This window comes from Aspergillus nidulans, chromosome VII (genome assembly GCF_000011425.1).
Source record: "Aspergillus nidulans FGSC A4 chromosome VII".
NCBI lineage: Eukaryota > Fungi > Ascomycota > Eurotiomycetes > Eurotiales > Aspergillaceae > Aspergillus > Aspergillus nidulans.
The window spans coordinates 357519-370637 of record NC_066263.1 but is presented as its reverse complement, the minus strand read 5'-3'; the positions used below and the strand labels follow the sequence as shown (position 1 = coordinate 370637).

General features: G+C 48.7%; 3 protein-coding genes across 3 annotated transcripts, besides 1 other annotated feature; 2 read left to right on the top strand and 1 right to left on the bottom strand.

Annotated features, from left to right (window-relative positions):
* Window positions 1-13119: part of a sequence feature (contig 1.165 538..114598(-1)) that runs on past both edges of the window.
* On the top strand, window positions 535-3414 carry ANIA_08941 (uncharacterized protein; the record flags this gene model as incomplete). Its single annotated transcript, XM_677118.1, has 9 exons — window positions 535-589; window positions 880-1085; window positions 1184-1415; window positions 1462-1598; window positions 1661-1731; window positions 1788-2028; window positions 2081-2440; window positions 2557-2769; window positions 2896-3414. The coding sequence occupies 9 exons, from the start codon at window positions 535-537 to the stop codon at window positions 3412-3414; spliced, it is 2034 nt and encodes a 677-aa protein (XP_682210.1).
* On the bottom strand, window positions 5105-5959 carry ANIA_08942 (uncharacterized protein; the record flags this gene model as incomplete). Its single annotated transcript, XM_677119.1, has 2 exons — window positions 5105-5193; window positions 5233-5959. The coding sequence occupies 2 exons, from the start codon at window positions 5957-5959 to the stop codon at window positions 5105-5107; spliced, it is 816 nt and encodes a 271-aa protein (XP_682211.1).
* ANIA_08943 (uncharacterized protein) lies at window positions 10029-11601 on the top strand. Its single transcript, XM_677120.2, has 5 exons — window positions 10029-10230; window positions 10286-10390; window positions 10471-10868; window positions 10937-11001; window positions 11063-11601. The coding sequence occupies exons 1-5, from the start codon at window positions 10054-10056 to the stop codon at window positions 11569-11571; spliced, it is 1254 nt and encodes a 417-aa protein (XP_682212.1). The 5' UTR covers window positions 10029-10053; the 3' UTR covers window positions 11572-11601.

The following is a 13119-nucleotide window of genomic DNA, read 5'->3' as shown; positions in this document are numbered from 1 at the left end:
CTAGGTTCTTGACGGTGTGCTCTAAAGAAGAAAAGCTGCTTAAGGCATCCTTTGGCTCTAGTTCCGAGGGTTCAAACAATGTTTAATTGTTGAAGATGCTTTATATCATACCTTGGGCGTCAATAGTATCGTAACTCAGAGATAGTGGCTGAAGGTAAGGTCGCAGTTTGCTGGTTGGACGAGGAAAACCGCGCGCCGCAGGCGTGGAAGCTCCTGGAGCCTGCTAAAGCACGAGGCATTTTCCCAACTACTAGCAGCAAGCGCATCCTTTTTAAACCAACTGCCGTCTTCCTCCTCGATTATACGACCGTCAGCATGTACTCATATAGTGTCGGAGACTAAGGCGATCAAGACAGAGCTTCACGCGGCATTCAGCATGCAAGGGAAGCTGAATGTTTCTTCTTCCTATAAAAGTCTGAGGTTACACGCGAAAAAAAAAAAAAAAAAAAAAAAAAGAAAAGAAAAAATAACTTCCCAACTCGTCTTTCAATCTTAATCCATCTGAAAGGCTTTTAACTCGTGCCATTGTCTAAAATGGAGCACGATGATCGCAAAACCCGGATCCGAATCGAGGAAGAGGGCATCCATCGTAATGAAATGCGACCCCTCCCTCGTCGAGACTTGAGCTTGTCTGTCACAGCGGGCGTGGACGAGTAGTCGTGCCGGAGAATGTGCTTCCTATTACGTACAAGACGCTGTAGGTATTCTCAAGCCAGATGAAACAGGGTTTCATGCTAATGATCGGACGTTCACCCTAGTTCCATGAAAGCTGAAGATGCAGTCGGGAAGCACTCCAAGGAGTCCAACAGGCGGGGACAGGAACAGGACAAAAGTCGGATTTGTTGTTCTGTTGTTGCCTTATTCTCACTGTGAATACAGGCCTCGCTGAACTCGATTACCATTTACTTTCGGTTGACGACTTGCAACATCGATTCTCAACGTCCGCAAAAGGTCTTCAAAACGAACAAATTCCCCAACTCATCTCAAAATACGGTAAAACCAGCCATCTCCTCCACCATCAAGACTATTCAAAGCAATTATGGGTTACGTTCTCGGAGGATTCGGCAGTATCCTTCTTGGAGGTGGTGTGCTGGTCTTTGTCGCGTGAAAGCCTCTTGGAAAGCCTCCTGCAAGAGCCAATCTTGCTTTGGCTATAGTTCTCATTGCTGTGTGGGTTATCCAGGCTGCTTTCAATGGCTGGCAAGATTGGTCGTCTTCTCAGGTTAGGGTGTCTAATACAACCACGCTACCAGACCAATGTATCGCAATTGGCAACGGGAATCGGAATTCACTGAGTGCGGCCGATCTTGTTCCGGGAGACATTATCCAAGTTAAAAAGGGAAACAAACTACCTGCTGACGTGCGTTTTATTCAAGTCTCTGCTGATGCTAAGTTTGATCGATCTATTCTGTCTGGTAATAAACCTTGCTCCCTGTAATACTCTTTGCTAAACGTTCACAGGCGAGTCTGAACCAGTGCCTGGAACCGTAGACTCTACGAACAACAACTTCCTCGAGACAAATAACATTGGTCTACAAGGTACCTACTGTGTCTCTGGTGCTGCTCTGGGCCTTGTTGTGGGGACTGGGGATCAGACGGTTTTTGGAAGGATCGCAGGTTTATCAAATGGGCGACGAACTGAGATGCCCCCATGCAAAAGGAAATCTTACGGTTCGTTCTCATCATCGTTGGCTTTGTTGTTGCCTTTGTGCTTATTATCGTGATTGTCTGGTATGCAAAGGTCTACTCCATTGGTAACATGGGAATACTAAATGTCGCCCTCCTAGGGCTGTTTACCTGCACAAAAACCACCCCGATTTCATCAACGTCCCAACGCTTATCGTCAGCTGTGTCAGTGTTGGAATTGCCTTTATTCCCGAGGGTCTTCCTATTGCCATTTCTCTGGGCCTCCATATCGCTGCTGGTATTATGAAGAAGAACAAGATTCTCTGCAAGTCTCTGACCACTGTTGAGACTCTTGGAGCTGTGTCGGTGATCTGTTCTGACAAGACAGGTACACTCACCAAGGTAAGCTGTCTACTTGCATCTATCGTCCAATACGGTACTCACGCTTTTCAAGAACGAGATGTATGTCACTGACTGCTTCTCTGGTGGCGAAGAATATCCCTCCGAGCAGGAAAGTGAGCGCATGATACACGGAAGGAACCCTGGCGAGCTTCCAAACAAGTCCATCAGTCTCATCTGCACAGTTGGGGGTCTTTGCAATGCCGCCGTATTCGACACTACAACACTTGGCCGCCCGATACACGCTGTTAAGATCTTCGGCGACCCTACTGATCAGGCCATTCTCCGGCTTGCTCAGACTCTCGGGCCCGTCCAGAGCTTCATTCTCAGTGGAAGAAGTTGTTTGAGATACCTTTCAACAGCAAGCACAAGTACATGGCCCGTGTTTCACATCTACCAACCAACAAGAAGCGGGGTACGTGATACTTGCCGGCCGTTGCGATGACCTGGAGCTGAGCATGATACTAGATCCATTCTCATCAAGGGTGCTTTAGATATGCTTTTTTCGAGATGTACACACGCAGTTAACAGAACTGGCAGTCTGTAATGCTATTCCTAAGTGACCGCGACACAATCGAAAATATCAGGGATCGTTTGTCAGCTCAGGGCAAGCGCGTCATTCTCCTAGCTCAGAACTCAATTCCGAGCGCCTGGACTAATCAGGCTTTGGATGAGAGAGTCGTTCTTCAGGCGACCACGGACAGTCTTACCTTTGTCGGGCTTGTCGCTCTCGTCGACCCTCCGGTACGGTTTTGATTAAAACCTAGTCAATCAGTAACTGCTAATCCTTTACAGCGAGACAAAATCACTACCGTGATTGACACACTACGCAAGGCGAAAATTCGCATTATGATGGTATACTGGTGATAGCAAATAGGCTGTAGATACTGGCTAATCCTCTTAGGTCACCGGAGACTACAGCTCACTGCTCAGGCAATCGCAGTGCAGTGCGGTATCATCAGAACACCCCCCGAGTTGATCCATGACATCAAATTGCTGGATCACTATAACTCGGCCGCTGTACGCACATTTGACGCCATTGTGGTGAGCGGGCCTGGGTTGGCTGTTCTCCTAAACGAGGACTGGGATAAGCTGTGCACTTATGACGAAATTGTCTCCGCCCGAACGAGCCCTGAACAGAAGCTTTGCATTGTAAAAGAGTTCCAGGCTAGAAACAACAATGTTGCAATGACGGGGGATGGCGTCAATGATGCCCCTTCTCTGAAAGCAGCGGACGTGGGAGTTGCTCTCGGGAGTGGCTCTGATATTGCCATTGAGGCCGCCGATATTGTTCTTCTCGACTCCTTCGCTGCCATTGTCGAGGCTGTAAAATATGGAAGACTCGTCTACGGTAATGTTTCTAGTATCCTGACAGAGTCTTCATACTGATTGATTGTCATCCCAGACAACCTGAAGAAAACGGTCATTTACCTATTGCCAGCAGGTAGTTTCAGTGAGCTTGTTAGCCTATCCTGACCAAGACAAATGACGCTGAACTGACATATTAGGGCGGTGATGACCGATGTTATTCTCGGTGTACCGCAAATCCTCTCCCCCTTCCTCATGATCATCCCTGGTAAATTTGCTGCTTGAATATGGCAATCCCAGTCCACTGCCGGAAACAATTGTTTAACTGACTGCGCCGGAGCGACCGCTCTCTCCTTTGAGAAGCCGGAATCAGACCTTCTTCTTCGTCCACCAAGAAACCCGAAGAAGGACCACCTCGTCGACACCAAGCTCCTCGGCCATGCATATCTCTTCATCGGTCTGTACGAGTGTTCTCTTTCATACGTTGTAGCATTTGGCATATGGAGGTCAGTTTCCTGTTACCACTTCTAACTACAATAAATCAGCTGGAAACTAATAGCAACTACGATTGGCCATTATAGAGAAGGGGTGTCCCCTTCAGCGCGATGGGCCCTTAAAGACGGTGCTTGGCCCAGGCATACGATCCTGACTTTGTCGTGCAAGTTGCAAATGAAGCTTCATCGATCTACTTTATTAACCTGGTTTTTTTGCAATTCTTCAACCTCCTGGCTGTGAGAACTCATCGGTTGAGATCTTCCGACAGCCGCCAATCTTCAATAATGAGGCGCAAAATCTGTTTCTTTTCCTCCCGGCTATGATATTTGCGTTGGGGGTCGCTTTTATATGTAAGTTCTTTTGTTTTTACTGGTGCTTTTCGCTGGAGAATCCCCTATAGTAAACCAGCTCAATGACACCTTGAAGCCAATGGTGTACTGAAGCTATGCTGATGGACATGAACTAATGTTACCCACAGTCTGTTATATCCCCGAGATACACCGTTCAATCGGCACGACAACAGTGCCAGTCGAACACTTCTTCCTTCCTATTGCCTTCGGTCTCGGCCCTCTTTTCCTTGATGAGGCCAAAAAGTACTCTGTTCGCCGGTGGCCGCATGGAATTGCTGTAAAGATTGCTGAAAGAAGGTCAAATTGCATTGATGTAATTCTGGGGCTAGAAAAGAGCACTTCAGGGACCTAGACTTGGTAATACGGTACAAAGTGTAGGCTTAGACGATATGTCTCAGGCTAGTGAAGCTGCGCAAAGACATAACACTTATGTGATAATGAGATGAATACCATTTAACCGAAAGTAGAACGAGATTTCAAAACACAGTGTAGAAATCTAGGCTCTAATACAAGAAAAACTCAAGGTCTCTTTTCAATTCATTGCAGAGCTCATTCTCCCTGCCTGCTATTCTCATATTACACCATTACATTAAACAGAGAAAATAAAAAGAAAAAGATCCCTGCGACAATAACGAATACTCGCGCATTATGTGTAATTCTAAGAAATTTTCCTTTTGGTAACGATGGTTATCACTATTTTGGGACTATGTAGAGCTCGTTCCAGGTGGCTTTTTTCCAGCGCAGCAAGTCGGTATTGTAGATACTGCTGGCCACCGCTGGCCACAAACAAAAGAATATATTCCATCTCAGTTCTATAGTATTACTTACAATCTGCTTGTTGTTGAGGTTACAGGGTATAAAAAAGTGCCATTTTATATGGACTACGGAGGGGTGTGTCGCTCGCTTGTGGAATTACGTTATTATGCTTATTCTTTAACCTCCATATACACCGATAATGCATCAAACACTCTCCCAAAAACACCCCCATGCCACCCTCGAACCTCCTCCCACTCATCTGCAGGCAAACACACACTTAACATTCTCAACCACCCACCGACGATGAAATCCGCATAGCAGGGCTTCCCCCCCAAAATAAATGGCCCATCCTCATTTCGGACAAATAACTTCGCCAACTCTGCTAACGTCTCCTTGAGCGACTCCTTGAGCTTCTCGCGAGCTTCACCAGAGACAGTGAACGCATCCCACGACGGCACACCAGCACGCTTACAGAACTCGGCTCTGGTAGCTTCCGCCGTGTCGGGCGGGAAGGGTAAGCCGTGGACCGTTAACAGGACATGCAAGGTGAACGCCGCATCGACGTGGGTATTGAAGGTCGCATACTCCAAATACTTGTCCTGTCTCGCAACCTCGCTCATAGCAGATAAGGGAACAAGCATAGCCGTATTGGGAGTCCTAAAATCCAATTTCTCCCCATTCTTCAATATCGGGAACAACTCTCCCTTGCCCCCATTCGCATCCGCGTACCTCTCATGCAGGTAAATTGCGATATCGAACGAGTCCCCAATTTTTGAGCCCGTCACTTCGTCCACAATTACAGGGAGGGTGTAGAAGTCGCTTCCGTCGGCAAACTGACGGCCGGCGGGGACGCCGAGAGATTGGCGGACGGAGGGGATGGAGGGGAGCGGAACAAAGGTGGTTTTGTAGGGGACGGACGCGAAGTTCAGGGCGAGCCGGGTCTTTGAGGGGTTCGGAGAGCAGGATAGCGATGGAGTGCGCATAGCAATGTCGTAGAACGTTATTGAGGCGGGGGGAGTGGCCATGGTGGGCTGGGTCGTGCGGAGGATGGTCTGTGCCTCAAATTGGAGAACAGCTGCGGGCGGAATGTGGAGAGAAGAGGAATTCTGGTGTGTAGTCTTGGAGAACTCAGGCGTGGAGAGTCCTGGCGTATATACCTCTAGAATAGAGAGTAGAGGATAGAGAGCTGTCTCGAGGTGATGTAGATGGAGAGACATCAACAGAGTGGGCGGGGTTCTCGTCCCAAGTTCACGTCACGTGTGAGGTGCATTTATGTACGATACTTTGCTGCAAAAATGCTAAAAACAGGTGATGGCTGCCAGGTTAACCCTCCTGCTATACGACTTTGCCCATCTTGCTCACAAGCCTCAGGATAAATTCTCGTGCGATATGGCTAATCAAAGTGATGATCTGCGCTTTAGGTGGGCCAAGAATGGCGCGATGCCGAGTATGGTTGTCGACAAGCAGAACCCTATGTAGAAGATTATGGACCACCATCTGTCTCTGCTTGTAAGCATTCGTCGTGATAGTTATTGGCCTAGTACAAGTAAGAAAGGACTCCGTGCTGCAGGATCGTTTGCGCGTGTAAGCTTAGATGCTGCCGACATCGAATTCCCTCGACTTTAGAAGTGACAATCAGGGCAGCAGGGCCACTGCTGGGTTCAAACAGGAACTGGTGGTAAAATGCAGTCGTAATGCCAATACTGGTTTGGCTATCGTATAACGGCAATCCATCAATATAAGTAACATTTATTCTTTTCGGGAAACCCTTGTATAGGACTGGCTTTACGTAGTCATCGTGTCTGATAGCTCTGTTTATAACCAGTCTCCTAGGGAGTTAGTCCCGCAAAAGATAAAGCGCCTATTCAAGTCAGCTTTCAGATCACAGTGTAGGTTACCAGCTGTGCAGTGCATGACACTTCCAGCCCTGTATAATCGCACCCGGGTCTACGTCTCAGCCCTCCTCAACGGTTTTGTATGTCTGAAATCAAGATAACTACTCTGTGGGCACAGGAGACATACGCAGCCGGCATTCATAGTCGGGAGTAACAAAAACGTCAAGTTATGTTCCTCTATGCACATTGTTCTACAATAAAGAAGAAAACATCCGGTATCCAGACAACAACAGTCCCTTGGGGAAAGCGAGAATAGAAGACAAAAGAAAGGATGTTCCATGAGTCTGCCTATCGCTTGGTACTCTGCGGGCTTGGGCGTTCATTATGGCAAATGACGGTAAACAAGTAACCGTATCAGTCCATTGCGCCGACCATCTATAGGCGCGGCTGAGATCCTCATGTCGAATGATCCCGTCTGTCGCCGGAGCTGTCATTAGTGTTCCAAGGCAGTCAGCCAGTTTACGGTTGCTCAGTGACGCCTCGCACCAGTCGTAAGTCACTGACTGCAGTGGGGGCGCTATCCTTCGTTGACAGGACCAGAAGCAGTCTACCGGGATGATGAAGCTCTAGGGGGCTCCCAAGGAGAGACGGAATAGTAGCCCAAGTTACGTAAAGCATGAACTACTGGTGGGAGAAGAAACGTCTCGTAGTCCGGACTGGCAGAGCTGTGGGCTAAATGTATTTTACGTACTTTTGCCAACGGTCATCCTTGTTGCCTGACCAAATCACTGATCTCCCGTCCAGCCCTACCTAGCTACCACCTCAATTCTATGATCGTCAACTATTCCATCAATCTAAAGCCTTACGGTTTCCCGACTGTCAAGCTCTTCTATCAGGGAAGGCCACGAAGGCACCTACTTTCAGGTTCTAAAGGAGTATCTCAGTCGACGAGCTTTCCTATCCCAAGGCGGAAGATTGACCGTTTGGTAGAGGCCGAGAAATAAAGGCCCCATCATGCTTCCACGGTAAATGACAACGCGGTCGACAGCAAGTAAGCGAATACGTATCGTAAATATAAGCCGTACTGGTCTCGGTGTCTCTCAGATATGCTGTGAACATGGAATGCCTGTCTATACAATCTCCTGTAGCTGAGTATTCTTAAAAAAACATTAAGTACACCCCGACTTTCCAATGCCCAACGCAACAAGGGCGTCTTCGGGAACTCATTAGGGGTATATTGGTCGCAGTAGGGCTCGGGTATTGTTCGGGGTAAGCAAGGCTGATCATCACTTCGTCATTTTTATTTTCTATTTTATTTTTATTTTCTGGTTCTCGAGATCTTGAGCCGAAAATTTCAGAGGTCAGATCGTAAATAGGACAAGCTAAGTGTCGATCGGAATATCGTCCATTATGATCATTCCTGGTAACTAGCTTGGGTCGTTAATGGCTTCTATTAACACCTAAAATGGCATTTCCACAGCGTGTAAACCAAGACTGGTGTAAAAGACCGGGCTAGTGAATAATCCTACGGTGAGTGATCTCGGCAACCCTCTAGACAATCACCGTCCCGCTGGACCGAGCGGCAACCCCCGAAGAACAGGACAGCCATTATGATCGAGTCGAGTCTCTGTCTGATAACTTGGTTGGAGCTGCACTGAAAAGAGTATACATGGCAGTTTGACGTCTATCCTCTCTCCAAAGCCAGAGAGGTAAGCCCCAATGCCCTCGTCTCATAGTCTGTCCGTCTAGAGGAATCGGTGTCTGGTTCGCTTGATGACGAGTGCGGTCTGTAGAACTAAGGGCACTATACTTATCCATTGCCAGTAGAAATGTAAACTAGATTACGAAACAAACTGGCAATTGGTCGACAAAGCCTCAAATTAAGGTTTAGCAGGGTCCATTAGAGTGGAAAAACTTCTCTCAATTTTGGAGACGAAAAGGTAAAAGTGAAGTGAAAAGATAGGAGAGATCGTATTCTATGACTCGCAGCTTGGCATGCATGAATATTGAGATTCCTCAGAAAAAGCTGCAGTGGTACGTCGGATAAGCAAATCCCAGATGTAGCTTTTTCGCTCTTTTTCGTCCTTGTAGGGCTGGTGTTGGCTTTCTGGGCAGAGGATCGTTCCTCAATACCGCGTGCAGGCTGTCAGCACCTAACGCAAACCCTACTCATCCTCCAGGATAATTCTGATCCTTCAGCGTCACACTATTCCTTCTTCGGAGAACTGTCAACAGGGATAGCGTATCCCGAGGGCGTGGTTCCACTCTCTTTTCAGGAAACATCACTCCATCACCCATCTGACTCCCATTCCATCCGGTAAAAGCCCTTAGTACTCATCCCAATCCACACGGTTCTCTCCCTTCCCCTCCCCTCTTCCCAGGTCCAACGTGTGTCTGACTCGTGCAGACATGTCGTACGCGGTTCAAACTCACCAGATAGAATTTTGCTTCAAGTTCCAAGCTCTGAGTCACGGCTGCTGAGTCAACTCAGTGTGGGTCAACAGTGTACGCAACCAGAGTTTGTGTAGTGAGCTCTTGACAGCCCGCCACCGTTTAACGGATTAGTATTACCCCCCGGTCGAACCCCCTGTCAGTGCTCACTCAGGGGCGAGCCTCAAGCTGTCATTGTAGGCGGATTATCCCATACGGTTACTCTGTCATATGAAAAGCCGAGATCTCAAAAGAGAGTCTGCTATTACCGGTTTCAGGGATTGTATTCAACACCAAGTGGAGATTTTATGTCCGAGGCGGCCAAGCAGCCAGTCAGATAACGACTGGGATGAATAATAAGACGACGAATTACCCGCTAAAGGCTCCACAGACGCATTCCAGACGCCTGAAGATTCAACAATATCTGGGGCATTTGTCAAGCGGGCCAATAGCGGCACATGCAGAGTCTGCCGTGGCAAAGTCCACTCACTCCACGGTCTTCCCGTCCCTGTCATGGTCGCGCTGTGGAAGTGATCAACAGCTGGGCTGGTCCCCGGGCCTGTATAGCATTCCAGCTTTAGCCCTTTACTTGGTCGTTTTCGCACACTAAGTGGCTCTCCAACACTAGCGCTCATCTTCACCGTCCCCTTGGAGTCGCGCTGACAGCTGCAATCTCCTGGCGGAGCCGGATCTCTCCCGGATTGTATTTTTGACAGCTTGCCCCGGAGCAGTTAGTCGAACGCCGGCGCAGTAGCTAAAACTCTATCTGAAATTCCCTTATATGGGCATCCTCCCGCCTACCTCGAATTTTGAAGCAATGTTATGAGCCGCCGCTTGACGAGCCTGCCGCCAGGATGTCCTCGGGCCTCAACAGTGATGATTCGGACGGCCACGTCCGCGAGCTAGCCGTCAGGTCGGTTGCGGCCTCTTTCCTAAGCATTGCCACCATCGCTGTGTCTTTACGTTGCTATGTCCGGGGCTGGTTGATCAAGGGCTTTGGATGGGACGATTGGGCGATGGTTGTTGCGATGGTACCTATAATCGACTCGAATTGGCATTCATTGATCCTGGAATTAACACTTGCAGGCCTTTTATATTATGTTTAGCGCGTGCATGATTGGCGGCTCTATATACGGGACAGGGCACAGATTCGCTGCCTTAGAACCGCAGAATCGCGTGACAGCCATGCGGGTGAGTATCCTGAGTGCCATACTCCCTCTCCTCCGTCAGCCCGGCATTGCTCTGGTACTGAAACTAACTCGGACGGATAGTACTGGTGGCTCTGCGAAATCGCTTACTGCTTTTCCTCCGTCGGGTGCAAGATCTCCGTCTGCATCTTCCTTATGCGCATCACAATCAAGCGCATCCATATCTGGATTCTCTATATCGTCATGGCCCTCACCGTGCTAACGGGATTGGTCTTCATGTTCATCATGCTGCTGCAGTGCAAGCCGCTCGAGTATTTCTGGACCCGGACAGCATTTGATCCGGACGTCAAAGGCTACTGCATCGATATCCAGATCGTCATCGCCATGACCTATGTGTATAGCGCGTTTGCGGCGCTGTGTGATTTCACCGTGGGAACTCTGCCGATCTTCCTCGTCAGCAAGTTGCAAATGCGCAAGAAGACTAAGCTGGCTGTTGTGGGCATTCTGAGTATGGCTTGCATGTATGTTCCTCTCAAGTTTGCTGGTCTTGTTTAAGGGCGATCCTGGCTAACAGTATTTCCCCTGATAGTGCCTCCTCCGCTGTCATCGTCCGTATCCCCTTTGTCAAGACTTTCGCTGATCCTGACTTTCTCTGTACGTCTATACGCCAATCTCTGTGCCCTCCTTTTCGAACTAACATTGCTTTTTTTTGCAGATGCCACAATTGAAATAGCAATCTGGTCCAACATCGAAATTGGCCTCGGTATCACCGCCGGTTCGCTTGCAACCCTCCGCCCGCTCCTGCGTCACTGGATGGGCTCTACGAACGATCCCTCTTATCCACTGGGCACACCTTCCCCATTCCCGGGTCGCTCCGGATCGCGTCTCCCTGGTGCCTCAGGTCGAGACCGAGCATATCCGCTCGGCTCGATGGACGACAGCAACCGATTACGGCCAGACAAACTCGCCCTTACGGTTACGACTGTGCAGACACAGCACGATCCCGAGGATCGCTGGCCTGTCCTGCCTGATGGAAATAGTAGTGAAGAGCGGTTGACCAATGAGCATCAGCGGAATGGCAAGGGGAATGGGAATAGGACGCCGACGAGATCGAGTGCAGAGCGAAACGTGATGGGATCTGGTTTTGGGGGGATTCACCAGGTCATTGAGGTTACGCAAACGTCGACAGATTTGAGGTCAACGAGTGTGAAGGAGCATGTTTAGCTTGGGTCTGTTTGATATGTGATACCACGATAGTTAAAAGATTTCTTTTGTTCTGTTATAGGCTGTTCCAGGTACTTTCGTAGTGTCTACGTAGACCATTGTGGGTAGCTGTGCCTAAACATGAAGGAAGGATAAGACGCACTGGCCATGTGGGTATATAAAAATAGTGCTTATGGAAAACGCATTTGGCAGCCATTTGACTGGCATCGTCATAATGGCGATCATTGCCACGAACCCGGGCAGACTTGCCCTAATTGAACTTTGGGTACAACTTGAGACGGAGTGGTGTGGGTATAGGACGGCTGCCATGCTCCTGCAATTTTGTCCAAAACCGGTATTTAGACATTACTCCACAAATCACCGGCGAGCTAAGCGTAAAACACGGGGATGTTGCCATCCGGGGCTTCTTCTGGAAATAGCTAATGAAGACGGTTGTCACAGGTTCCTTACCGCCCATGTGAAGTCGCGCTAAGAAAATTTGCGCATTCCTGGCACAAATTGATAGCCTTATATATTTATAAAATGCTTTCTATATCAACAAGTAGCCGGGCTAGCTCAATCGGCAGAGCGTGAGACTCTTAATCTCAAGGTTGGGGGTTCGACCCCCCCGTTCGGCTTTCCTTTTTGCTCCATTCTCATCTGCACTTATTATTGAACATTTTTTATGCTTGTGATTTTAGTCTGCAAATGAGATGTTTTTTTTTATAGTTACCTACCGGCCTGAGAACATGGAGAGGCTATACCAAGGCACTCTTTAGATATTTATGTTATCGTGCGTCGAGTTTTCCCTATTCTAGCCACCAGCCTGCTTGAACATGGCGATTCGTGCACTCCGAAAGGCAGACGGATATGCCCTACATACCACCGAGAATGGCGGTGACTGTGACAGTTCGTGCAGTGTGGGCATTATATCTACTTATTAAGGAAATTGATGCATCAAGTCCAATAAGATCATCGATAATCTCAGCATGGTCAGCATCATGCATGCAGCAACTCGGCGCACGGAGAATCTCTACAACTTCGATCCCTCCAAACGGCCTTTGTCATCTTCCACTTCGCTTCCGTCAGATATATCGCTAGCCTAAGATAAGGCTACCTGAGTCCAATCCCAGCCAAGGGAACTCGACTCGTGTGCCAGGTCAGAGACATGTCGGTCGTCAGATCCCAGTGTTCCGTCACTGTTCCTGCAACAGACCGCCTCTCATACATATTCGGTCCCCTTACAAGGATGAAGGCGCCTGGCCATCATCCGAGCCCATTCTGCAGTTATCTGAAGAATCTTTGGGTGGGTGTGCGGATACTCCATCGACCAGATAAGTCCCTCGTTAAGCGTCTCGGCAATGGCCTACATTATCTGAGGGCCCTTGGGGAACGGGTGATGGTCTATGACGAAGCCAACATTCATTTTGTTATAGCCGTGCTCGGGATTCTAGCAGTTGGGTGGAGGTCAACATACTGGCTTCTGGTCCACCCTAGTATTTGGTCTCCAGGACACGGCAGCTAAAGTTTGACATTTGCTTTTATCACCGGAACAGGCGGATCTTGAGG

What these genes read in the sequence shown, in the direction of transcription:
- ANIA_08943 (XM_677120.2), top strand. Translation starts at nt 10,054, where the DNA reads ATGTCCTCGGGCCTCAACAGTGATGATTCGGACGGCCACGTCCGCGAG. An exon ending in GGGCGATGGTTGTTGCGATG is followed by an intron (nt 10,231 to 10,285) that starts GTACCTATAATC and finishes TAACACTTGCAG; the next exon opens with GCCTTTTATATTATGTTTAG. An exon ending in ATCGCGTGACAGCCATGCGG is followed by an intron (nt 10,391 to 10,470) that starts GTGAGTATCCTG and finishes TCGGACGGATAG; the next exon opens with TACTGGTGGCTCTGCGAAAT.